General features: G+C 48.9%; 1 protein-coding gene across 4 annotated transcripts; it reads left to right on the forward strand.

Moving 5' to 3' along the window:
• The first annotated feature begins 14 nt into the window (after positions 1-14).
• On the forward strand, positions 15-26,622 carry TTLL3 (tubulin tyrosine ligase like 3). 4 transcript variants are annotated; one of them, XM_084901937.1, is made up of 14 exons: positions 15-3,345; positions 3,557-3,648; positions 6,409-6,577; positions 6,714-6,808; positions 8,172-8,300; positions 9,014-9,128; positions 10,097-10,195; positions 11,396-11,591; positions 16,000-16,148; positions 20,621-20,864; positions 21,617-22,052; positions 24,811-25,243; positions 25,891-26,114; positions 26,310-26,622. In XM_084901937.1, exons 1-14 carry the CDS (start codon positions 2,976-2,978, stop codon positions 26,616-26,618), a joined length of 3,060 nt encoding a protein of 1,019 aa, XP_084758063.1. In that variant the 5' UTR covers positions 15-2,975; the 3' UTR covers positions 26,619-26,622. The 4 variants fall into 4 exon arrangements, with proteins under 4 accessions (XP_084758063.1, XP_084758060.1, XP_084758062.1 ...); XM_084901934.1 differs by lacking the exons at positions 25,891-26,114; positions 26,310-26,622 and having other exon boundaries at positions 24,724-25,710; XM_084901936.1 differs by lacking the exons at positions 25,891-26,114; positions 26,310-26,622 and having other exon boundaries at positions 11,399-11,591; positions 24,724-25,710.

Here is a 26,622-nt window from a genome sequence, read left to right on the forward strand (position 1 = left end):
CACAACCAGAGGCAGTCTTATGATGGTTCCTGACATCCCTGCCTAGGGCCCTAATCCAGAGACTTCCGTTGCAGTCTAGGCACCACCCATTTTAAAAACTTACCTCTACCTATCAAGAGCTTTGGTCCTTTTTTTTTTTTTTTAATATATTTTATTGATTTTTTTACAGAGAGGAAGGGAGAGAGATAGAGAGCTAGAAACGTCGATGAGAGAGAAACATCGACCAGCTGCCTCTTGCACACCCCCCACCGGGGATGTGCCCGCAACCACAGTACATGCCCTTGACCGGAATCAAACCTGGGACCTTTCAGTCCGCAGACCGACGCTCTACCACTGAGCCAAACCGGCTTCGGCGCTTTGTTCCTTTTTTGCCTAATGAGCTCATTTGGGCTAAAAGCCAACCTCGTAGAGACAGCTTTCCCATTTTATGGCTAAGGAAACAGGTTCCATGAGATACAGCAGCTTGCCCCAAATTTAGCCAGTGAGCAAGAGGGTAGACTTCAAATTCAAGACTTCTGCCTCTACCAATGCTAAGACAGTACTCTGTAGCAATGTGTGGTTATTTACATTTAAATTACTCAAACTAAATAAGGTTTAAGATTTACTCACGTGGTCCCACCAACAACATTACAAGTGCTCAAAAGCTACCAGTGACTGATGCCTATCATGTCAGATGGTACATATGTAGAACATTTCCATGATCACAGAAAGCTCTGTTTGGACAGTGCTGGACTTGGAGAAACCTCAAACAGGAATGCTTGTATTTGAGTCCCAACTCTTAAATATGTTTTATTGATTTTATTAGGAAATGAGATTGTTAGGAGCATCCACGAGAGAGAAACATCAATCAGCTGCATCCTGCACGCCCCTCCCCCACACAGGGGATGGAGCCTGCAACATGGGCATGTGCCCTGACTGGAAACCGAAATGGGGGCCTCTTGGTTCCTGGCTTGGCGCTCAACCGCTGAGCTATACCAGCCTGGCATGAGTCCCAACTCTTGCTGCTGAATTTGAGTAAATTATCAAGTAGAGATAATTAATGTAAACCATCTCACATAGTACCTGCTGTACCAGTACTAAAAAAACAATAGCTGATCTTTCCACCAGCCCACTATGCAAGCTGATAAAGCTGGTAACTTCCATCATGCTAGGCATGGGCGATGACATCCCTGCCTTGGAGAGATTTGGGGGACTAGTAAAAGCCAGGTGTGTAAATAGATGTGCAGAAGTGTTTCATATTCACTAGTGTAAGTCTTGGGGCCCACAGGACATATATTTATGGAGAAGGATATCAGGAAGAGTGTCAAGGGTAGGTCTTTGAGCTTTCAAAAGAGTTCTAGATGGCCAACAGTTCTCTTGAAGTAGAGGACAAGGTGATGATAAAGGGAGGAAGGGCTGAGGCGGGGGGCAACTTGGAGAGCTATCATCCCCTTTATGACTTACCTCTGTGACCTCTTCCTCCCGCCTTGCAGAATGAGGTGTGCCCTCCTCTGGGGCACAAGGCTGTGTTCTAGCTTTGCAGTGAATGTTAAAGGTGCTCACAGTGAAGATAGCCACTATAGGTATGGCAGCTGCTTACCCAGCACTTACAGGACGGCATTGCCTGGGTGAGCCAGCCAGAATTCTCGTCATGGATCCATCTCTGATCTGGAACCCCTAAAATCAAACCCCTGATGAGAACAGACTGGGTGATTTCCACTAAGCTGGCCCTGTCCTGGGGACATGTCTTTTGGGAAGCCCAGTCACCAGCCAATGGGGGATTGGGAAGAGTGATCTGAGTGGTTGGGGTTGGCTGGACATGTAGGTGGAGGACCCACCTTCACTGAATGGGCAGATGTAGCCAGAGACAACACAAAGCTGACTTTTTGGACCTGGGTACTCTTCCCTGTGGTTTACTTAAATGGGCACTGCTAGTTTGCCTCTCAAATTACCCATATTTCCATCACCAGTAGACAACCCTTTGAATAATAGTAACATGGGCTCATGTTAATAGTGTTTATGTTTAAACATGGGGCCTTGGAGTCAGATCTGGGTTCCAGTGCTGGCTCTGTGTGATGAGGCGAATTATGTAACATCTTGGAGTCTTATTTATCTCACCTGTGATTTGAAGATACTACTTTGTCACCACCTCCAAAAAGGTTGCTTAGTCTTGTCTTGAGAGCTGTGCATAAATTCAGTTACATTTTTTTCTGCATTTGACAACGATGATCTGTTTTTGTATCTCCATGTTATGGGGCCGGGGGAGGGGGTGTTCTATACTTGATCATTGTTTCCTGCATTTAGGTCTTTCACATCTGTCCCCAAGGACCTGTTCCTAGCCCCACCTGTCAGGCCCTGCAGATGCAATCCCACCTCACCAGGCTCTAGCCACATTGGCTGCCTTTTAGTTCCCCAGAAAGGTTCTTACCCTCCTCAGGGCTGTTGCTGAGACTTGCCTCTCCCTGGAATGCTCTTTCTCCCCTCTTCCCTGGCCAACTCCTGACCTTTGCATTCTGTAAAGCTTTGGCTTCAGTGTCAACTCTTCAGAGAACACCCTTGACTGCCTTACCCAAACTATGCCACTTTCCTGACTTTAGCTCATTGTCCTTACCGTACTTAGAGCTGTTCTATACCTTTCTTGCTTACTTTTTGTTTCCTCTCCACTGGGTTCTATAAACTTCATAAGGTCAGGGATCACCTAGCCCACTGCCTAGCACGTGGTCCTCTATAAATACTGTGGTATGACTGAAGCCCCAGGAAGTGCTCAGTGAGAAACTTGGCACGGATAGTAATTGGCAACCCGGTGCTGCGCGCTTCCGCCATCAGTGCTTTGGCTCATCAAGAGAGCGGGGCAGGTGAAACTCAAAAGAGTTCACCTGCTGGAACCAGCCAATCGCGGCTCGATTGTGGCAATCAATGGTTTCCAAGGCGACAATAAACAGGGCGGAGCCTCGGAATGTGGGGCTGCGGGAGGGCGCGGGAGCGCGGTGAGGTGCATGCAGGGTCCGCGGGCGGCGCTGGTCCGGAGCGCCGGGGAGCTGAGCGTCCGACGCCCGTGCTCCTCCGCCTGGTGCCGCCTGGAGGGCGGCTGGGTCTGCAAATGGCCGCCGCAGCCGCCCGAACCGCGCCCTAGTTACCCCGTCCCGTGGTCCTGGGCACGCCTCCCGGAGTTTCTGCCTCCAAAGAAGCAGCCATGGCCCAGACCCGCCTCCGCCCGGTCCAGCCGGGCTCGCGCTGGGGGCAAAAGCCTGGCTGGCAGCCGCGCCATCCAGTCGCTCGCCCGCGGCCCTCCCGCCCAGGACGCCGCAGCTCTGCGCCCCCTCGGGCCCCCGCACACCCCGGCCCTTGATGCCCCGCTGCAGGACGGTGAGGCCCATCGGGGTCAGCCCACCCTGGCCCGAGGCGGTAGTGACTGACGGGGGAGAGAAGACTGGGTGGAGGGAATGAGGGTCGGGAGAAGAGCGATAGAGGGTTGGCTCCCGGATAGAGAAGGGTAGAGGAAGAGAAGGAGCAGGGGCATGGGCATCGGTGGCCAGGAGAGATGCTTGGCTGAGCCCCACTCCTCCTCTCTCCGCAGGTTCCCTGGTCCTCTGGCAGGGAGTGTCCAAGGAGTCTCCGCACATGGGCCGGCTCAGAAATGCCAAGATCCATGTGGAGAGAGCTGTCAAGGTCAGAGGGGGCTTAGGGAAGGAGGGAGGGTGCTAGAATGGCACAGTCTGCCCCCCTGAGCTAATGCATTCCATCCTTAAAAAACAAACTCCTTGATTCCACACCCATCTTCAAATACCTCCCTATTTTTTTTTAAGTTTATCTTTATTGTTGGAAGTATTACAGATGCCCTCTTTGTCCTCCCTTGACCCCTTCTAGCCCGCACCTGCAAATACCTCCCTATTAAAAACTTTTTTTTTAAGTATTTTTATTGATTTTGGAGAGGAAGGGAGAGAGAGAAAGAAACATTAATGACAGAATCATTGGCTGCCTCCCGCATGCCTCTTGGGGATGGAGCCCACAACCCACAACCCGGGCATGTGCTCTTGACCTGAATCAAACCCGGGACCCTTCAGTCCACAGTCGGACATTCTATCCACTGAGCCAAACCAGCTAGGACCCTTTCTATTTTTCTTTTTTTTGAAAAAATATATTTTATTGATTTTTTTACAGAGAGGAAGGGAGATAGTTAGAAACATTGATCAGCTGCCTCCAGCACACCCCCTACTGGGGATGTGCCTGCATCCAAGGTACATGCCCTTGATTGGAATCGAATCTGTGACCTTTCAGTCCTCAGGCCGAGGCTCTATCCACTGAGCAAAACCAGTTTCAGCAAGGCCCTCCCTATTTTTGATACCCCTTCATTTAGCAGACTTGTCTACTTTACCCAGGATTCGTCCCTCAACTCCTACCTCTCTGTTTCTGCAACCTTTTTTTTTCCTTCTTTTTATTTATATTTTATTAATTTTTTACAGAGAGGAGGAGAGAGCGATAGAGAGCTAGAAACATCGATGAGAGAGAAACATTGACCAGCTGCCTCTTGCACAACCCCTACCGGGGATGTGCCCGCAACCAATGTACATGCCCTTGACTGGAATCGAACCTGGGACCTTTCAGTCCGAAGACCGACACTCTACCACTGAGCCAAACCGGTTTTGGCATGTTTCTGCAACCTTTTCCACTTCCTTCGGAGAACCTAGTCAAAGTCACTAGGGAAGTCCCAGGAGCAGCCCCTTTTCTGTCCCGGTCTTGGTTGGGCACCCTGTGTCACTGCACCGCCGCCCCACACACCCTTTCCTCTTGGCTCTCTGCTCACACCCAGGCTTTCCTTCCTCCCTCCCTGGCTGCTGCTTTGAAGGTCCCTGGGACTTTAGTGGTTCCCTGGACCCCTCCCCACACCCATCTCCTTGGCTGTGGGTCCAGACAGAGTGCTGTGCCCCCTGCATGCCCTTTCCTGCCCAGCCTATGCTCTACCTGTACACCTGCCGCTTACTTGACATCTCCATCCAGAGAACTTACTATCGTATCCATATCCCAAACCGTGCTCTTGATACCCAGTCGTCATTAGTCTCTGGTCTTCCCCATCTCCTAGTTGCTCAAGCCAGAAAACTGATCTTTCTGTCCACTCACCCACACATCTATTCCCATCAGCAAAACCAGTCACGTATATTCCCAGAACAAATCCCAATTCTATTACCTTCCCTTCTCCATTGTAGCCACCCTCATTCTAGTTACTGTGATTTCTCTCCTACACAAACCTCAACAGCCTGATAATGGACCTCCCTACTCCCACCCTTGTCTCCTCCATCTGGTCTCCAGACAGCAGCTAGCCAACCTTTGAAAGCCTCCCGTCTCAGCATGCCCTCGCTTAGCCTTTAGTGCTTTGCTGTTGATACAAAATTCGAGACCGTTTCCAAGGCCTGCAGGAGCTCTCCCCTCATTTCCACTCTAACCCTGGCCCCCTCCCAATCCCTCTAGACCTCCCTCCAGCCTCAGACCTTTGTACATGCTTTTCCCTTTGTCCGAATTGCCATTTGTCCAGCTTTTAATCTGTGACTCCTTCTCCATATCCCTGACTTTGTATTTCTAGTTTCTCTGGATCCCCATTAAGTATCCAGTTTTTGGAGTCAGCCAGCCTGGATTTAAATTCCTACTTTTTCATTTAATTACTGTGTGGCCAAGCTATTCAACCTCTCTATGCCTCTGTTTCATAATCAGTTAAAACTGATTATATATATTACTAACAATAACATGTATTTTTAACAGAGACCCCGTGCACGAATTTCGTGGGGGAGGGTCCCCTCAGCCCAGCCTGCACCCTCTCACAATCCTGAACCACTGGCTCCTAACTGCTTACCTGTCTTCCTGCCTGATCTCCCCTAACTGCCCCCCCTGCCAGCCTGATCACCTGTAACCTCCTCAGCCTGCTGGCCTGATTGCTCCCTACTGTCCCCCCTGCCGGCCTGGTTGTCCCTAACTGACCCCCTGCTGGTCTGATCACCCCTAACTGCATCTGCCTGCTGAACTGATTGCCCCCCAACTGTTCTCCCCCGCCCCCCTCCAGTCAGTCTGATTGCCCCCAACTATCCCTCCCATGCTGACCTGGTTGCCCCACACAGCCTGCTGTTCAGTCATTTGGTCGTCCCTCACTAACCCCCCTGCCAACCTGGCTGCCCCACACAACCTGTTCTCATCCATTGGGTTGCCACAGTTGCTCAGGCATACACACACACACACACACACACACACACACACATATATAGGTATTCAATAAATATCAACTATTATCATAATATTGTAGTCAAAATTATGCCAGCTTCTGATACAACCGTATTTATAATCTGTCTCCTCTACTAGAATAACAAAGTTCTGGTTCACCATTCCCTATGTCTGGCACATAGGCAGTACTTACTGAGCAAGAATCCCTCTGTCACCTTACAGCAGAAGAAGATCTTTATGATCCAAGGCCACTACCCGGTGATCCGGTGCCTCTTGCGCCGCAGGGGCTGGGTGGAGAAGAAGATGGTCCATTCATCAGGCACCAACCTACTGTCATCCCAAAAGCGTCTGACTAGCTCAGCAATGGGTGATGGCGACATCACTGAGGATGGTGAGCAGTTCCCTCCATTTCCACAAGCTGCCTCTCTCAGTGGCTTTCCTTTGGCATCCACTGTTGAGGCTTTGGCATGGGCCTATGGGGCAGGGACAGGGGCCTCACCAGGCCTGGGCTCTCTCTGCATTTGCAGATGATCAAGATGAGGATGAGGAGTTCCAGCAATCACAACCCTTCAACGATGATGCACCGGAATTGGATGACCTAGATGGTACACATGCTGTGATGGTGAGGGCTAAGGGGCTGGCAGGGGTCTGCTTAGTTGGAGGGAGAGCATTAGAGTCCAGCTGGATGACCTCAGACAAGTCCTTTCCTTCTCTGAGCCTCAGTTTCCCCATATGCAATAAAACTTCTCTAAAGTTTGGATGGGCCAGCAGAGTCGTGAGGGACACAGTGGTGCTCAGACAAGGCTAGCCTGGGATCAGAACTCAGCTAAAATTGTATCAGAAGTTGGCACAAACTCCATGTCTAGAATTCCCCCTTCCAAATAAAAGCCACATAGTTCATCTCTTTCCTCTGCCCTTGGCAATCCAAGGCTGGAAGAAATGGCTTAAAAAGCTTGGAAAGATATGTACAAAGATAATAATTTAATTTTTTAAAAAATTAAAAAAGCTTGGAAAGAGGCTGGTATAATGGTGTGGAAGATTTGTGTGTGGAGGTGAGGACATTCGGCTTCGAGTCTTTCCACCACCACTTACTAAGTTGAACTATACCAAATTGCCATTTTTGTATGTCAGGAGAGGTTGAGTTTTCTCAGTTTCATATGGCTCAACCCTGGAAGCCCTTGGACAAGTCCCTTACTCTTCCTGTGCCTCAGCTCCCTCATTTGTGACATGGGGACCACAGTAACATCTGCCTCATAGGGGTCTGGTGAGGATTAAATGAGAGGACATGGAAAGTACTGAGAACATGGTCTAGCATGTGGTCTTATTGCTTATTAATAACCCTACCTCTCAGAGTTGTAGGAAAGATAGAGAGATGGAGAGCCTTTGTCACATGCTATGTGCCCATCCACTTAGAGTCACTGTCCCGTCTCTGAGCAATCCATGATGGCCACGGGCCAGAACAAGGCATGGTGTTCAGCTGTATGGCTTAGTCACTGCCTAGAGGTACTTGGCCACAGAATTTGCAAGCCTGTCTGCTCCCTGCTCACCAAGTTTGTGCCCTGGTGGAAGAGCTGTTCTTTTTAAATATATATATATATATTTTTTTAATTGATTTTTTACAGAAAGGAAGGGAGAGAGATCGAGAGTTAGAAACATCGATGAGAGAGAAACATCAATCAGCTGCCAAACACACACACACACACACACACACACACACACACACACACTGGGGATGTGCCCGCAACCAAAGTACATGCCCCTGACCGGAATCAAATCTGGGACCTTTCAGTCCGCAGGCCAACGTTCTATCCACTGAGCCAGACCGGTTTTGGCTGTTCTTTTTTAATTTACACAAAGATGGTATGTGAGCTAGAGGCCACCTTGGAAGTATCCTCTCCACTCACTCACCCTGCCCTACAGGGCAGGGAGAAGCCTCCTCAGGCCTTGTGCTGCCCACACCCGCCTCCCATGTCTTCTCTCCCCAGTCCCGCATGGTTCGGAATGAGATACCCTACTTCATCTGGACCACTCGGCGGGATGTGCTGGACTGCCGCTTCCTCTCCAAGGAGCAGATGATAAACCACTATGCCCGGGCTGGCTCCTTTACCACAAAGGTGGGCTCGCCAGGACAGCAGGCATTACAGTTTCCAACCCCCCCGCCCCCAGCCCTTGGGCTAGCACCCCAGTTCCCTGCTCTCCTTGTCAGTAAGAGAGAGTTTTCAGGAGAAACTTGGTATACAATTCAGTGGAATTTGGAGATGGACAGTCCTGAGTTCAAATCCAAACTCTGCGGCATGTCTGGCACATGTAGACATTGATTAAAATAGGATTCAAATGGGATCTGGAGCCAGAACAAATACCAAGTCCAAGGACTGAGCAAGAGGCCCTTATCTCCTTAGCAGAGGATATCTGGCTGATGAATCCATTCTATCTCACCTGGGTTTATTAACAAGTGACTTCACCTCTCTGAGCCTCAGTTTCCTCATCTTTAAATGAGAATACCAGTAATACTAGCTTCTAGGATTGTGACAAGAATGAAGTCTTTGTAATTGGGACCTGTTAGTGTATTTTTGGTGTGGATTGGGAAGGATTCCTAGAGGAAGCATGTGGAAGGGTGGGTCAGAGGGATGTGGGGCATTCTCAGCAGAGGGACTGTGTGGGCAACTATATGGAGATATGAGTGAATCAGGCCTAGCAAGTGGGCAGAGGCTCTGAGAATGTCCAGGTAGAGTCTGCCTGAACTGTTTGGGCATGTGCCGAGGATGGGAGCTCCTGTGAGGTTCTCTGGGCAAGTCCCACCCTGCCCCCTCATCAGCTAATTCCATAGGTGGGTCTATGTCTCAATCTCCGGAATTTGCCATGGTTTGACAAGGCTGATGCTGACTCCTTCTTCCCACGCTGCTACCACCTGGGGGCTGTGGAAGACAAAAAGGCCTTCATAGGTAAGGAGATGCCCAGCCCTGTGCCTGGACCCGTCCAGCTGAGGATGAAGGCTAAAGCCCTGGCTGGTGTTAGAGAGCAAAGGGCTTCTCTCTTCATTCTCTTGCCCACCCCAACAGAATTCCTTCTCCATCCCTAATCCTTATCTTTCCCTAAGGTGCCTCCCTTAGTGAGCCTCCTGGCTTGGTAAGCCCAGACCTTCCGAAGATCTCAGTTAGCTTAGCTTATATTCTAGAGCAGGTTCTAAAAGTTGATCCATGGGCTGAGTTTGGGTTCCAAGCCTGTGTGAAATTCTACTGGCTAGACTGGGTTCTTAATCCAGAAAAGACTTTGGACTTCTAAGGCAGAATAGTTTCCAACTCCAGAACATGTTGTAAATTCAGGTCAGAGTAGATAAGTTGATGGTAGGTTTAAGTTAGTCTCCAGACCAAGGTTTGGTTCTCAGACTAGAATAAGTATCAAGAATCTATCAGGAACAGAAGAGAAAAATTGAACAACAGGTCTGGATGAGAATCTTCTTTTTTTTAGATTCTTCGTATATATCTATATAGCTATATCTATATCCATTATTGATTTCAGAGAGGAAGGGGGGGGGAGAGAGAGAGAGAGAGAAATATCAACGATGAGAGAGAATCATTGATCAACTTCATCCTGCATGCCCCATAAGAGATTGAGCTTGCAACTCTGGCATTTGCCCTGACCAGAATAAAACTATGACCCCATGATTCATAGGTCTATGCTCAACCAGTGAGCCATGCTGACTGGGCATAGGTAAGATTCTTAAGGCAGAATGTGGGCCAAGTCAGGTCAGATTCTGGGTGTGGTTCTATAGTTGAAATACGAGCCAGGTTCTAGAGTCAGAAGGTAGTCAGGTTTTGGATCCAAAATGGGGCAGGTTATGATCAGGTTCCAGAACCAGAATAGGCCTGGAGCCTCGGGCTGAGCGGAGTATCTCCTGCCCTGGGCGCAGAGGACTTCTGGTTGACAGCTGCCCGCAACGTTCTCAAGCTGGTGGTAAAGTCCGAATGGAAGTCATGCTCTACCCACGCAAAAGAGGAAGAGGCCCCAGGTGAATACTGTGTGATTCCCTCTTCTCCCTCACCCATTTATCCTCCCATACACCCACCCATCAACTCATTGTTCATCCACACATTATCTATATAAATTACCTAATTATCCACATCCATCTGCCCATCCACTACCCTTTCCCACCAACCCATCCATACATCTACCCACCACCCATCCTTCCATCCATCTACTCATCTATCTACCTGCTCACCCACACACCCACCGATCTCACATTCACCTACCAATGCAGCCATTCATCCATCCATCTCTCCATCTATCCCCACACTATTGATCTACTCATTCACCTACCTTCTCAGCAACACATTTCCTACCCATCTCTCCACTCCTCCACCTTCCTACCTGTTCTTCCCATCTATCCACCTGCTTTTCCATCCTATCCATCATCTGTGTGCGCTCCAATCCATCACTCATCCATTCTTCTGTCCCAACCCATACCCACCCCTCTTCCTATCCATTTGTTAATTGATCCACTGCCTCATTCAGCCCTCCCATGGGCCTGGCATGTGGCCAGCTCTCTAGCAATGACAGACTAAGAGGACAGTGAAACTGTAGATTTTTCATATGGTCTGAGGACCCCTAGTACCTTGTGGAGGGGGACAGAGAGGGTGTCACATTCCATGCTGGCTCAACCTATTACTTGCCTTTCTCTCTCTGGACTTAGCTCCTATCCCATACTGTAATCCAGGACCTATCAGCCAAGGATTCAGGGACATAAGAGGCAGGTCTGCTGGGAGATGGGAAATCCCTGTCTCTTCCAGAGGGAGGCCTTCCCATTGCAGCTCCCTAGGTGTGTCAGGTGCAGAGAAGACTGTTGTATGCCAGGATCAGGGGCACAAAGGGCCACAGGTGTGTCAGAGGTCCCACAAGCAGAGGCTACATGTGTTTGGAGCTATAGGTGCTGAGAGGCCCTTGGGCACTGTTAAGGTGGACCCTCAAGTGAGTGACAGGTCCTGGGGCCGTGGGGAACTAGGGTGAGCACTAGGGTCTCGGGTGAATTTAGCATAAAGCCTCAGGTAAGTAGCATGTCCCATTGCAGGAAGAGATGTAGGTGTGTGCTGGGCCTCAGGTGTATTTAGGATGAGTTTCCCAGTAAGTGACAGGTGTTGGAGCCGTGGATGCCATGGCATGTGTCAGGTTACCTGTCAGAGAGTGACAGGCCCCTCCCTCCCTCCCTCTGCAGCAGACGAGCAGCACAAGAAACAGGAGAAAAACCCAGTGACGGTGACCCCAGAGTTTGTGGACGAGGCTCTGTGCGCCTGCGAGGAGCACCTGAACAACCTGGCCCACCTGGACATTGACCGGGACCCGGAGGCCCCGCTGTCCCTCAGCCCTGAGAGCCGGTCCCTCTTCCTACGGCGCTACTACCAGGTGGTCCAGTGAGTACCCTGCACCAGGGCGTGGGGCGTGGCCAGGTGCCCCTCCTGCAGGGGGCCTCCATGTTCTAAGCTAATGCTCAGTCAGAGACAAACCCTCTCTCTTTTTAAAAAAAAATATATATATTTTATTGATTTTTTACAGAGAGGAAGAGAGAGGGATAGTCAGAAACATCGATGAGAGAGAGTCATCGATCAGCTGCCTCTTGTACGTCCCCTACTGGGGATGTGCCCGCAACCAAGGTATATGCCCTTGACCAGAATCGAACCTGGGACCTTTCAGTCCTCAGGCTGACCCTCTATCCACAGCCAAATCGGTTTCAGCCAAACCCTCTCTTTGTAGTGTAGACCTGCACCTCCTCCCTCAGCCTCCCTCTTTTGTTCCCCCTGTATTTTCCTGCTCAAGAACTTTTAAGGTCTCCCACTCCCTCCATGGTAGGGTGCAAAGCATTCTTCCTGGATCTTGGCCTAGCACAGTCACCAAGATCGTGGCCTGTGCTATCAGGTCAGCCTCACTTCCAGTCCTAGCTCTGTGACCTTGGGAATGTCACTAGTCTTTTTGAGCTTTTTCTCAAATACAAAGTAGTTAGGATAATATCTTCCTCAAAAGGTAGGATTCAACAGGATAATTTGTATCCTGTGCTCAGTGTAGACTCAGTATTCACTCACAAAACAAGAATCTACTTAGTCATTTAGATTTTGTCCTAGAGACCAGCGTTTCTGAAAGTGTGTTACATGGGATGCTAATTCTAAAGAATGTGAATTTATTTTGTTGGGGTGGGGGGAGGAAGGGAGGGCTTTTGTGGTTAATCATACTGGTATTTGGAAAACATTGGGTTAAACAGAGTTCATTAAAACAGGTTTCCTTGGTGCAGGGCCTTTCAGAATATATTAGTGTATATACCTCAGGGGGTGGGGAGGAGGGGGAGAGAGAGAGAGAGAGAATGCAATACAGCAGGTCCTCAAATAACTGTTTTGTTATAATGATGATGAGATGCTATAAAACTTAACTTTTGTTTATATCAATTAGCCTATGGTAAAATTGTTTTGTTGCATGCCGTTTCACTTAGTTGCAGAATTTATCGACAATGTTAAGGGTTTACTCTATATTCTTACTTATATGACCCTAGTGGCATTCTTCCCCCTCCTCCCCAAGCGTCCTGAGGGGTTTTCAGAACCCACTTTGGGAAAGAGTTCTTTTTGTAGTAGTTGTTGTTAATCCTTACCCAAGGATATTTTTTCCATTGATTTCCCCCCTTTTTTTTATTTATTTTTTTATCTTTATTTTTTTAGAGAAAGTGGAAGGAAGGGAAGGAGGAGAAGAGAGAAATACATCGATTGGTTGCCTTCTGCATCTGTGTGTGCCCTTGACCAGGAATCAATCCCGAGACCCTTCAGTGTTTGGGCCGATGCTCTAACCACTGAGGCACCGGCCAGGGTGGAAAAGGGTTCTTGAGCAGAGGAAAGGAGTGTGGAGATGACACGGGAGCTGTTGTAGGGAGATTCCAATCAGTGGCTGAGTGCAGGAGATGCAGGAGGGAGAAGCTCCTCAGGGCAGGAGAACACCCAGCTTGTGTGCCAAGTATTGTGCCAGGCTCCAGAAATGACACATAGTCCCTTCCCTCAAGGAACACAGACTCAAATGGGAGTGCTGAGGGCCTCGGCTGGGGTGGGGCTAATAGAAAAGGATGATTTGATAGAGGAGAGTGAAGAACTAATAAATGAACTTTAAATAAATGACATACTGGGCAAACCCACATCATTGGTAAATAATTCATTTGTATCTTCCTTGAATGTCAGAAAATGAAATTGACCCTATACTTCCATCTTAGCTACCAGAACATGTAAAGTCACCCTTCTTAAACTAAGAATTACTGAGCCTGCGTTAGAACATTACATGAAAATAATTTGAACCTTATTTATTTCCAGGTATAGGACAGGTTGTAAGAGGACTGAAGGAACCTCTCAAAAGTCAGAATTTCATGAAATATTGCATCGTATAACATAGTGTTGAATTGTTCAGTACAGATAGTTAGCATTCATTAATTCATTCAACATTAACTGTTACGTTTCTCAACTTGCCCCCTCCCCCTTATCTCTTCAATCACCCCTAGCCCCCTTTTCCTCTAGTAATCACCATGCTGTTGTCTGTGTTTCTTTCTTTCTTTTTTTTTTAGAAACACTTTTTATTTTTATTTTTTTTTAAATATACTTTATTGATTTTTTACAGAGAGGAAGGGAGAGGGATAGAGAGCTAGAAACATCGATGAGAGAGAGACATCAATCACCTGTCTCCTGCACACCCCCTACTGGGGATGTGTCCGCAACCAATGTACATGTCCTTGACCGGAATCGAACCCGGAACCTTTCAGTCTGCAGGCCGACGCTCTATCCACTGAGCCAAACCGGTTTCGGCTTGTCTGTTTCTTAATTAATTAATTAATTATTTTTAAATATATATATTTTATTGATTTTACACAGAGAGGAATTGAGAGGGACAGAGAGCTAGAAACGTCGATGAGAGAGAAACATCGACCAGCTGCCTCCTGCACACCCCCTACTGGGGATGTGCCTGCAACCAAGGTACATGCCCTCGACCAGAATCGAACCTGGGACCTTTCAGTCCACAGGCCGACGCTCTATTCACTGAGCCAAAGCGGCCTCGGCTGTGTTTCTTAATTTTTAAAACAAATCCATGACTCAGCAGCCAGGCTTTTATTAAGGTTGACTTTCCACAAACACACTGGTTGTTTTCTTTTTACTAAATATAAAATCATATTGTCGTGTTGAACATACTTTTTTCAAATTACACGAGCCCCTGCCCTTCTCATGTGACAGTTTTCTGGGCCACAGCACAGATTTACTGTGAGACGGCCCATGGGAAAGTTCCAGCAGACCTTCTAGAAGCGGAGGGGTCAGGACTTCGATGTGACTGAGAGGCCCTGCTGTGCCCTTTCCATCAGGCTGCCCCTGGCCCCGGCTCCGCCCCGGGGTTGCTGCTGCCTCCCTGTGGAAAGATAAGGTCTCCACGGCTGGAGACATGCAAGAGGCCAAGGGGTTAAAGGAGGTTTCTTCCTCCTACTCAGAGGAGGAGAAATGGGAGAGTTGCCAGGCAGCCATCTGGAGTATTTTTAAAAAATATATTGTATTGATTTTTTACAGAGAGGAAGAGAGAGGGATAGAGTCAGAAACATTGATGAGAAACAGCTGCCTCTTGCACCACCCCTACTGGGGATGTGCCCGCAACCAAGGTACATGCCCTTGACTGGAATCGAACCTGGGACCCCCCAGCCCGCAGGCCGACACTCTATCCACTGAGCCAAACCGGTCCCGGCTGGGGTATTTTGTGACTTGGTTTATTTCAGGACATTTTGTGTCCTGTCAGGTAGCGTTTGCCAACCTTTCAGACCTCACAGACGACCAGTGATCCACAGACCACCAGTTGGCGGCTGCTGCTGTAGGGAACAGGGTCTCTCTCTGTCCGTGAACCCCAGCCGGTGCAGACTAGTTACGGAGGCAAGCTCCTGCCAAAGTACTTGCTTATCCAACCATTCATTCATTTAGCAAACTTGTAGGGAGTGCCGGTATACTGCTTGGAGATGGGAATGCAACTGAGAATAACAGCTACATAAATGTCCTTGCTCTTAGGGAGCTTACATGCCATTGAGGGGAGACAGAGGTAACCAATGAGTGTAGATGTCAGCGGGTAGGTGATAGGAAGAGAAGAGAAGTAGAGCGAGGAGATGTGTGATACAGATGTGCTTGGAAAGAATTGGGCCAGGAAGGGATTCACCTATCAACCAGTGTTAGGTCCAGGTGAGAAGGGGAATGAACCCTCAAAAGCACCTGTGATGGAGGAATCAGGCAGGATGGTGTTTGTGTCCTGGCTCAGCCACTAAAAATCAACGTGTGACCTTGGGCAAGTCTCTTAACTCTCCAGGCTTCAGTTTACACTGCTCTGAAATGAGACCAGTGTTACCTTCCTGGCAGGGCCATGGAGAGGATTAGTGATAATGTATGTAAAGCCCTTCGCCACGAAGTCTGGCTCAAAGTGGCCCCTCACCATTAAAAGCCATATGATTATATTCTGCCAAAGGCAACTTCCATGTAACGGAAAGGGAGGTGGCAGAAAATGGCGTTTTTGGAGTGGGTGTGGGGTGTAGTGAGTGGTGCCTTTTCCCATTTCCAGCAGTCTGGGATGATGCCCTGGGGAGATGAGAACGTGTGTGTGGGGGGGCAGCTTGAAGGTGGGTGTGGAGGTTTGGGAGAGACCTATCTGGATCTTTAGGGAGGGAAGGGCACGGCCAAGACTGGTAGGACCATGGCCAGGGGAGCTTGTGTCTCCCTTTGCCTTGTCCACCAGGCTGCCCCTGGGCCCAGCCCTGCCCAAGACCCATTCTCTCCCCAACAGCGATGGGGCCGAGCTCAGGCACCTGAGCGCTCAGATCCAGCGCTGTGAGGACATCCTGCAGCGGCTGCGGGCCTTGGTGCCCCAGATGGACATGGAAGGAGATCGCAACGTCTGGATCGTGAAGCCAGGAGCCAAGTCCCGCGGCCGAGGTGGGTGCCGGCCCCTGCTTCCCGCACCAGCACCTGCAGCCTGCCTCAGCCTCTGGAGCTACGGTCGCCAGCCTTTCGGACCCCACAGAGCACCGGCTGGCGACCGCTGGTCTAGAGGCCAGGCTGTCAATAGTGCAGGCTCTATTGGAGTCAGGCTGCCTCTATGTGAATCCCAGCTCTGCTATCAGTGTGCGGTGTGACCTTGAGCAAGTTACATCACCTCTCTGAACCTCAGTCCCCTCATCCATGAGAGAGGATGAGTCTTCCTATGAAGTGCATCTAAGGCTCAGCCTGGTGCTTGGCACAGAGTAATCATCCCACAGAGGCTGGTTGCTGTGACGATGCATCTTCTCCTCTCCTGCCCTCAGAGTTGGGATGATGCTTTAGGTAGGTCTGGTGATACTCATGTGCAGGTGCTTGTCATCTAAGGGCTTTTGGATCTGACCACCCTTGTAAGGTATATAGCATAGTGGTTAAGGGTATGGATTCTAGGAGCCGGAATGCCTGGGTTCAAACCCCAGCTCTACCTCCTGCTCTTTGTAAAGTTTTGGTCAGGTTAGTTAACCTCTCGTGCCTCATTTTCATCATTGGTAAAATGAAGTCAATAATGCCTTCCCGAGAGGATTAGATAAGTATAATATGTGTAAAGTACTTAGATCCTGTGAGTTTACACAGTAACTGCTATGTAAGTGCTGTTATGTTTAGCTATTATTCTGGCTGCTCAGGCCCCTGTGAATGGAATCTGAACAGGAGAGCCAGCACTTGGGGTTGTGCCTTTGCCCAGCCTTTAAACACCGGTTAAGGACTCGCTTCGGGGATGTAGAAAACAGACTTTTGGCAGATCCCTCCAAATACTGCCCGCGGATGAATTCGTTCACGTCCAAGTGAAGCTGTTACAGCTCCAAACTGTGGGGCGCACTCATGGGAATGTCACTTCAACCAGCACTGTGGTCTTTCTTTTTCTACCCTGGAAATAGTTTTGTTGTTTTTTTCTAAGTATGAAAATACCTGTTTTTATATTTAAGAAATTAGACAATACAGTAAAGTAGAAAGACAAAATCAAAAGCTACCCTTGATTACACTGAGAAAACTACTGTTAACCTTTTGATGTGTTTTTTCCCCCCTATACTTCCTCTTTCCATTTGGAGAGAGAGATTTCTTTTATTTTAAACAAAAACATACTATTCATTTTTCCATATTTTTCAATACGAATTAGTATTACTCATTTATTCTTTGCATATTTCTTCTTAATAGTAGATCTTGGAGATCACCCTATTTCAGAACACCTAAATCTGCCTTTCTCTTAAATTTAGCTTATTGTTATGGGTACTTTTAAAAGATACCAACTAGCAAGAATAACACAATGAATCCCCATGTACCTAGCTCCAAATTTAAAAATTCTCCATTTTTAGAAAAACTTAATTGAAATGTATATATATGACATGCCTCATTGAAAAGGGCTCACATTGTGAGTATACAAGTCAATGAATTGTTGCAGTTGAGGAAAGAGCACCCAGATCACGAAATAAAACATTACCTGTTCCTGGCCAGGTAGCTCAGTTGGTTAGAGTGTCATCCCTATATGCCAAGGTTTTGGGTCCGATTCCTCCATCAGGGCACATAAAAGAATCAATCAATGAATACAGCCCTAGCTGGTTTTGCTCAGTGGATAGAGCATCGGCCTGTGGACTGAAGGGTCCGGGTTCAATTGCAGCCAAGGGCACATGCCTGGATTGCTGGTTTGGTCCCCAGTGGGAGGCAGCCGGTCAATAATTCTCATCATTGATGTTTCTATCTCTCTCTCCCTCTCCCTTCCTCTCTAAAATCAATAAAAATATATATGTATATATACTTTCAAATATATTTTATTGATTTTTTTACAGAGAGGAAGGGAGAGCGACAGAGAGTAAGAAACATCAATCAGCTGCCTCCTGCACACCCCCCACTAGGGATGTGCCCACAACTGAGGTAGATGCCCTTGACTGGAATTGAACCTGGGACCCTTCAGTCTGCAGGCCAATGCTCTATCCACTGAGCCAAACTGGTCAGGGCAATAAGATATATATTTTTTAAAATCAATGAATACATAAATAAGTGGAAAAACAAAATGATGTTTCTCTTTCTTCTGTCTTCCCTCTCTGAAAGAAAGGAAGAAAGAAAGATTAGAAAGGAAGGTAGAAAAGGAGAAACATTTGCACCCAAGAGACCACGCCCATAATTCCTCTCAGTCTCTACCTCCCCACTATGGTGATCCCTATTAATCTTTTTTTACACAGAGCATCGTGTTTGGGGGAATCTTGGTTATAAGTCTAGCCATTTGAGAAAGGATCTACAATAGATTGGGAACCAGTCACAAATTATTCTGTGTCCTTGGCAGGAGATCAGGCTGTTCGGGGGCCTAACAATGAAGAATGGGATTGATTTGTGAGTGTGTGTACGTGTGTGTGGTTTGCAAATGCAGTTCTGATATTTATCGGCATTAAAATGATGCCTTATAAGCTAAGATACTTCGCTAGTTATAAAACAGATACAATTAACATAAGATACAGTTTTTCTACCCAGGAGAATGGCAAAAACAAATGTTAGGTAGGATGCAGGCAAATACAGTGTCATACTCTCTTGCTTGGAGTGCAGATCAGTGTAACATCTTGGGCAATATAAAATTAAAAAATGCACATAGCTTGGCACCAGCAAATCGAGGGCTAGAAATTCATTCCACAAGTGACTGATAATAACGGTATGAGTCAACATTTACCGAGAGCTCACCATGTGCCGAGCACTATTATATATCCATAACATATTTAAATGTATAGAATCCCATGAAACTGAGGCACACATACTAGTTAGACTTTCCCACACCTGGAAGGATACCCATAGGACCTGACAGCTGCAGTTGGCTGCCTCTGGGGAAGGAGATGTGTTCTTAATTGTATACCCTTTTGTACTGTCTACTTTGTTTTTCATTTTATATTGTGTGTTTTTTTCTAAACATATTTTATTGATTTTTTTACAGAGAGGAAGGGAGAGGGATAGAAAGCTAGAAACATCAATGAGAGAGGAACATCGATCAGCTGCCTCCTGCACACCCCCCACTGGGAATGTGCCCACAACCAAGCCCTTGATGGGAATCGAACCCGGGACCTTGAGTCCACAGGCTGACGCTCTATCCATTGAGCCAAACCAGTTTCGGCTATATTGTTAATTATATTGAAAAAACTAATCAAAGTCATATATGCACATAGTGTGTGTGTGTGTATATTTATTTTTTGTTAATCCTCACCCGAGGATATTTTTCCATTGGTTCTTTTTTATTTTTTTATTTATTTTATTTTATTTTTTTATTAGAGACAGTGGAAGGGAAGGAGAAGGAAGGAGAGAGAAAGAAAGAAACACATCAATTGGTTGCCTCCCATACATGCTCCCCATGCTCCCATAGGGGCCGGGGTTTGAACCTGCAACCTTCCCTGTGCACAGGCTGACGCTCTAACCACTGAGCATCATTTCCCAGGGCTGTGCATGGTTTTCCAAAAGCACAGTGTTGTCTGAAATTTTATTCATGTATATATTCCTTTTCATTCAAACATAACTGACTTGAACAGGTTTTTATTTTTTTTTTAAATATATTTTATTGATTTTTTACAGAGAGGAAGGGAGAGAGATAAAGAGCTAGAAACGTCGATGAGAGAGAAACATCAACCAGCCGCCTCTTGCACACCCCCCACCGGGGATGTGCCCGCAACCAAGGCACATGCCCTTCACCGGAATCGAACCTGGGACCTTTCAGTCCGCAGACCGATGCTCTACCACTGAGCCAAACCGGCCTCGGCTTGAACAGGTTTTTAGAGGAAGAGGAAAGGAGAGGGAGAGAGAGAAACATCTATGTGAGAGCGAAGCATCAGTTGGCTGCCTTCTGCATGCTCCCTATTTGGTATCGAGCCTGCAACCCGGGCAGGTGCCCTAGCTGGGAATCAAACCGGCAACCTTTTGGTGCATGGGATGACTCCCAACCAACTGAGCCACACCAACCAGTGTGAAACGAATTAATTTTAAGCCATTGCCAAAGCCGGTTTGACTCAGTGGATAGAGCGTCGGTCTGCAGACTGAAAGGTCCCGGGTTCGATTCCTGTCAAGGGCATGTACCTTGGTTGCGGGCACATCCCCAGTACAAGAGGCAGCTGGTCAATGTTACTCTCATATCGACGTTTCTAGCTCTCTCCCTTCCTCTCTATAAAAAATCAATAAAATATATTTTATTTATTTTTTTCAATAAAATATATTTTAAAAAATATTTAAGCCCTTAGCAGATTTTCAGCTTTCCTAAAGGCAAAGGGTTCTGATTGAGGCAGGCAGCCTTACCCACTGGCCCTGTCTTTTCTGTGGGGCTGAGAGCTTATGGTGAGCTCTCTATGGTCTCCAGCTCTTCTGCCAGCCAGAGCCCGCCCTGGTCCCTGACCACTCCATTTCCCCCTTAGGCATCATGTGCATGGACCACCTGGAGGAGATTCTGAAACTGGTGGATGGCAACCCCATGATGGTGAAGGATGGCAAGTGGGTTGTGCAGAAGTATATCGAGCGGCCCCTGCTCATCTTTGGCACCAAGTTTGACCTGAGACAGTGGTTCCTGGTGACCGACTGGAATCCACTTACCGTGTGGTTCTACCACGACAGCTACATCCGCTTTTCCACGCAGCCCTTCTCCCTGAAGAACCTGGACAAGTGAGCCCACCACCCATCTCCCATGAGCCCCCTGTCTAGTTGGGAAGCTGGCAAGAAACAGGCAATTCCCGTGTAATGCTGGGCTCCAAACACAGACTCCGCAGGCAGGCAGACCCTCCGTCCATCCATCGCACCATCCTTCCACCACCAATTCTTACTGAGTGTGTACCCTGTGCCCTTCTCCGTTCCAGGCGCTTGGGACACAGTGGTGAACAAAACAAGAGCCTAGCGCGCTCTCAGGAGTTCACAGTCTAATGGGAGAAACAGACAAGCAATGAACCTAATAAGTAAAATCATCTAATGGGCTAAATATGAAAAAAAGAAATGGAGAGCAGGGTAAAGAGGGGTCAGGAGAAATTTGAGAGGAACAGAGCAAGTTGCATCATTAACGTGTGGGGTGAGAGGAAACATCTCACAACGAGTCAGTGGTGAAGAGAGGACTTGAGCACATACCTTAGTGACTACAAGGCCCATACCCTTACCCACTTTCTTATCTCCCAGCCCTGGGAGGGTTAACTGACGCTGGCCCAAAGCACTTAATACTCTGTTCCCTGTAAATCAATGCCCCCAGAAGACGTCCTGAGAGAGAGAATTGGTTCTGGCCCTAGAAGAATGTTATGGGCCCGAGCAGGAAACCATCTCAAGTTGAATGGTCCACAGTGTGGAATGGTCGGGGCTGGGCCCAGGGTCTGCCTGCCCTCCCCAGGTTTGGACGGGAGGCTCAGAGCTCAGCTTTCTGTTCTCTGCCCCAGCTCCGTGCACCTGTGCAACAACTCCATCCAGAAGCACCTGGAGAACTCATGCCATCGGCACCCGATGCTGCCCTCAAACAACATGTGGCCGAGCCAGAAGTTCCAGGCCTACCTGCAGGACATGGGGGCGCCCCACGCCTGGCCCAGCGTCATCGTGCCTGGCATGAAGGCGGCGGTGATCCATGCCCTGCAGACCTCCCAGGACACGGTGCAGTGTCGGAAGGCCAGCTTTGAGCTTTACGGCGCTGACTTTGTGTTTGGCGAAAACTTCCAACCCTGGTTGATCGAGATCAATGCCAGCCCCACCATGGCGCCCTCCACGTCCGTCACCGCCCAGCTCTGTGCCGGCGTGCAAGCCGACACCCTGCGTGTGGTCATTGACCGGCGGCTGGACCGGAGCTGTGACACGGGAGCCTTTGAGCTCATCTACAAGCAGGTGAGGTGTCCCGGCCCAGGCGTGACCCCAGGGAATCTTCCTCCCTTCCCCTTAGCCCCATAGCCCGGCGGAGGACACTGCAAGTGGACAGACCCAGTTCAAGTCCCGGTCCTGCCCAGTGACTTAGTACATCTGCTTCCTCATCTGTAAGATGGAGATGCTACTATCATATTTTGCCAAAACCGGTTTGGCTCAGTGGATAGAGCATCAACCTGTGGACTTAAGGGTCCCGGGTTCGATTCCGGTCAAGGGCCTATACCTTGGTTGCAGGCACATCCCCAGTAGGAGGTGTGCAGGAGGCAGCTGATCGATGTTCCTCTCTCATCGATGTTTCTAACCCTCTATCCCTCTCCCTTCCTCTCTGTAAAAAAAAATCAATAAAATATGTTAAAAAAAGAAAAGAAAAGAAAAAAGAAAGTTCGATTCTGGTTCAGGTTTGATTCTAGACAAGGATACATACCTTGGTTGTGGGCACATCCCCAGTGAGGGGTGCAGGAGGCAGCCGATTAATGTTTTTCTCTCATTGATTTTTCTAACTCTCTATCGCTTCCTTTCTGTAAAAAATCAATAAAAATATATTTAAATATATAATTATTATATATATTAATTTTGGAGAGGAAGGGAGAGGGAGAGATAGAAACATCAATGATGAGAGATCATTGACCGGCTGCCTCCTGCACACCTCCCACTGAGGATCAAGCCCGAAACCCAGGCATGTGCCCTTGACCGGAATCGAACCCTGGACCTTTCAATCCACCAGCCAACACTCTATCCACTGGCCAAATGGGCTAGGGCCTTTAATCTCTTTTAATCTAGAACAGCTCCACTGCTCCCCCACCTCCCCATTTGGGACCTTTTGAAGGGACCAGGATATTGTTTTGTAGAACTGTCCCACATTCTGGGTTTATCTGATTGTCTCTTTGGGGTGGTTTTTAACTGTTCATCTGTTATCTGAATGTCCTGTAAAGTAGAAGTTAGGTCAAACAGCCTGATGAGGTTCAGATTAGAAGTTGGCCAGACCACCTGAGAGGTGATGCTGGATACTTCACACAGTGTCCCAAGGCACAGTGTCCGAGTGTCTTGCGATTAGTGATGCTAAGCCTGACCGTGGGGTGACGGTGGTGGCTACCAGACCTCTGCTGTAAGCTGTAGCTTCCCCTTTGCGATGATCAGTTACTTTGTAAGGTGATACTTTGATCCTGTGAAAATGACTCATTTTCCTGTCATCCTTTTCAGCTACTTGTTTTGATATCCAGCTTTAATTCTTGCCTTTTGTATTAGTTACAAAATGGTAAGTTTCTAATTCTCTTTCCTTCTACATTAACTGAGATTCCTCTTTCAAGATGAACTTTTCCTCATCAGCTGAGCTTTCCGGGAGCTCTGAGGCCTGGATTTTGAACAAGCTGCAAATGACCCTGTTTAGATAGGCTCTAATCAGGATCCTTGGACGACACAGAAAACACCTCAGCCTAGTTCTGGGTTAAGAGAAAGGTTCTTAGCAAGACACAGGGAGCTCTCCTGGAGCCCAGCCAGTACGCTTGGCTTTTCTTTCTTTCTTTCTTTCTTTCTTTCTTTCTTTCTTTTTTTTTTTTTTTAAGTATTTTATTGATTTTGTACAGAGAGGAAGGGAGAGAGATAGAGAGTTAGAAACATCGATGAGAGAGAGTCATCGATCAGCTGCCTCTTGCACACCCCCTACTGGGGATATGCCCGCAACCAAGGTACATGCCCTTGACCGGAATTGAACCCGGGACCCTTCAGTCCCCAAGCCGACGCTCTATCCACTGAGCCAAACCGGTTTCAGCTTTTCTTTCTTTTTTAATAAATGATTTTTATTAATTTCAGAATGGGAGAGAGAGAAACATCAGTGATGAGAGAAATTATTGTTCGGCTGCCTACTGCACACCCCCCACTGGGGATGGAGCCTGCAAACCTGTCCATGGGCCCTGACGGGGAATCAGCCTGTGATCTCCTGGTTCATAGATCTCAACCACTGAGCCACACTGGCCGGGCCAGCTCGGCTTTATAGGAACTGAAATTGCACAGAAGCAATTTCTCTGCCTCCCTCTGCCTATTTGCAACTTCATTCCCTCCACAGAATGCCTTCTTTTTCTTTTTTCTTTTTTTAATATATTTTATTGATTTTTTTTTACAGAGAGGAAGAGAGAGGGATAGAGAGCTAGAAACATCGATGAGAAACATCGATCAGCTGCCTCTTGCACACACCCCCAATGGGGATGTGCCTGCAACCAAGGTACACACCCCTGACCGGAATCGAACCTGGGACCTTTCAGTCCGCAGACCGACGCTCTATCCACTGAGTCAAACTGGTTTCGGCCAGAATGCCTTCTTTAAAGCTCTTAGTTTCTGCTTCCACAAAGCTTGGGTTCAGGTAAGGCTCTGGGGAGGTGTAAACCTCTTACCAGTTTGGGTGTCATAACTCCAAATTCTCTCTGCAGAGAAGCCAGCTCCTTTCAGGAAGCTTCCCGGCAGCAGTGGTCTGTGGAGTAGAGCCATGCATGTTCCCGCAGGAGCCAGGGCAGCTTAGGAGGGCAAGGAAGTGGAGAGGAGGCGTTGCTGAGATCCCCCCCGCCCCTCTGGGTTACTAATTCCAGGGCCTCGGACAGAGATAGGCTTCCCGCTTCTCAGCCCAGAAATGTCTCCTGAATAGGTGCCCGAGGAGCGAATTCCATCCATCTCTGCCCTGGATTCCAGCAGCACTGTCCGAGTAGGCCTTGTCTCCTCCTCTTCCTCACAGCCCGCCGTGGAGGTGCCCCAGTATATCGGTATCCGGCTCCTCGTCGAGGGCTCCACCATCAAGAAGCCCACGGCGATGTGTCACCGGCGGACAGGGGTCCACACGGCGCTGCCTCACCTGACCCAGCGCGGCTCTGGGGAAGGCAAGGACTCGGGGACCCTTAGCCACATGTCCGTCCCTAGGAAAGTTCCTGGGGCCAGGAGCCTGGGGCCCGTCGAGAAACCCGACTCCACGGCCACCACAGCCGCTGCTGGGAAGGGGAAGAAGGGCAAGGCAAAGAGTGCTCCAGCTCTGGTCCACTCCGGTGTCCAGAAGTGGGACCCACCCTGCTCAAGGATGGGCTGCATTTTCACCGTGACCTTTGCTAGTCGGGATAGGCAATCCCACTCCTTGAACAGATTGCTATTGAGGCCGAAGAACCTCCAGACCCTGGGGAGGACCACTCCCCCCAAACACCCCAGGATCGCAAGGCAATTTCTTCCTGCTCTTGACCACCCTCCTAACCACCTGCATTTGCCCCCCAACCCAGAGCCCCAACCAAGAGCCACCCAGTAATGTGTAATAGCCTCCCCTTACAATGTATTTTTTACAAATATACAACCGAGGGAGTATTGTCCCCTCCGAAAGAGTCACCTTGTGAGGCAGTTATTTCAAAGATGCCAGAACTCCATCGCAGGTCGACCTCTCCCAGCACCCGAGCTTCTCCTGCCCCACTCCTGTGCCTTTGCCTCTGGGGAAAGGAACGAACATCTGCCTGGCACTGAACCCTTTACCCTGTGTTGCTACCTAACGGGCTCCTTTAGTCCTCACCACCTCGCGAGGCTGGTGCTGGGATCCCCATTGAGGGAGCAGGAAGTTTAAGGAAGTTGCCCGAGGTGGCACGGCTCAGAAGGGGCAGAGATGGGATGCAGACCCAGGTCCGTTGGGACTCCACACTGTGGCCTCTGGGAGGGCTCCGTCTGCCTTCATCTGCCCCCAGCCTTCATCTCCCCCCACCTCCCACCCTACACATGCACTCTGAGGGGGAGCTGGTCAGACTGGGGCCCTCCCAGGCCTTCACAGCGCCTCTTGCTCCCACAGCCCCTTACCTCTTCCCCAGCCTCCACAACATGGTGCGGCTGCCTTCTCTCCATGTGCTCCAACCCCAGGGGCGGGTCCTGAGACTGCAGCACAGCAAGCTGATGGGCTCTAAGGCCCTGTTGACCGCGGGCAAGCCCTTGATGATTCTACCTACAGCCAAGATTTTTATTTCCCTCTCATCACCTGAGCTCAAGCAGGCACCCGCCATCCTGAAACCAAGAAAGGTGGGCTCAAACTACATGACTCGCTCCCCTGGTGGGCAGTGCTGAGTGCTGGGGTCAGGGCTTGAGGGCGCAGGCAGAGGGCAGCTAGCTCCCAGGCTGGCTGGGACCCCAAGGGGAGGGCTTGTTTCCCTCAGAATTTCCTTCCCGGACACATTCCTGATCATCTCTCCCCCTTCTCCCCTCTTTTGCACCGAGGCTGTTGCTCCCAAGCGCATTCACGGTCCTTATCCTGGAGGTGCCTTGCGGCCTCAACCCTTTGAAGTTGGAAATCTCCCTAGCACACACGGGAGTATCAAGGCCAAAGGCGACTTCAAGGCCACACTCTGTGACAGATCCAAGACGGAAGCATACCCCATGAAGGTGCTGAACCTTCCGGGTACCCTGCCTCTAATCAGCGCACATCAGAGGGTGGGGGGTATGGGGGATGTGAAGCTAAAGAAGCCCTTGCTTCAGGCCTCACGGTCCCTAAGCCGGATGCCGCGCCAAATAAAAAGGAACAAGTAAAATA

This window comes from Pipistrellus hanaki, assembly GCF_964339955.1.
Source record: "Pipistrellus hanaki genome assembly, chromosome: 13".
NCBI lineage: Eukaryota > Metazoa > Chordata > Mammalia > Chiroptera > Vespertilionidae > Pipistrellus > Pipistrellus hanaki.

Bases quoted from the DNA above. Each gene is read 5' to 3' on its own strand.
- TTLL3 (XM_084901937.1), top strand. From the start codon at position 2,976: ATGCAGGGTCCGCGGGCGGCGCTGGTCCGGAGCGCCGGGGAGCTGAGC. The intron at 3,649-6,408 runs GTCAGAGGGGGC...GTCACCTTACAG, and splicing joins ATGTGGAGAGAGCTGTCAAG to CAGAAGAAGATCTTTATGAT. The intron at 26,115-26,309 runs GTGGGCTCAAAC...TTTTGCACCGAG, and splicing joins CCATCCTGAAACCAAGAAAG to GCTGTTGCTCCCAAGCGCAT.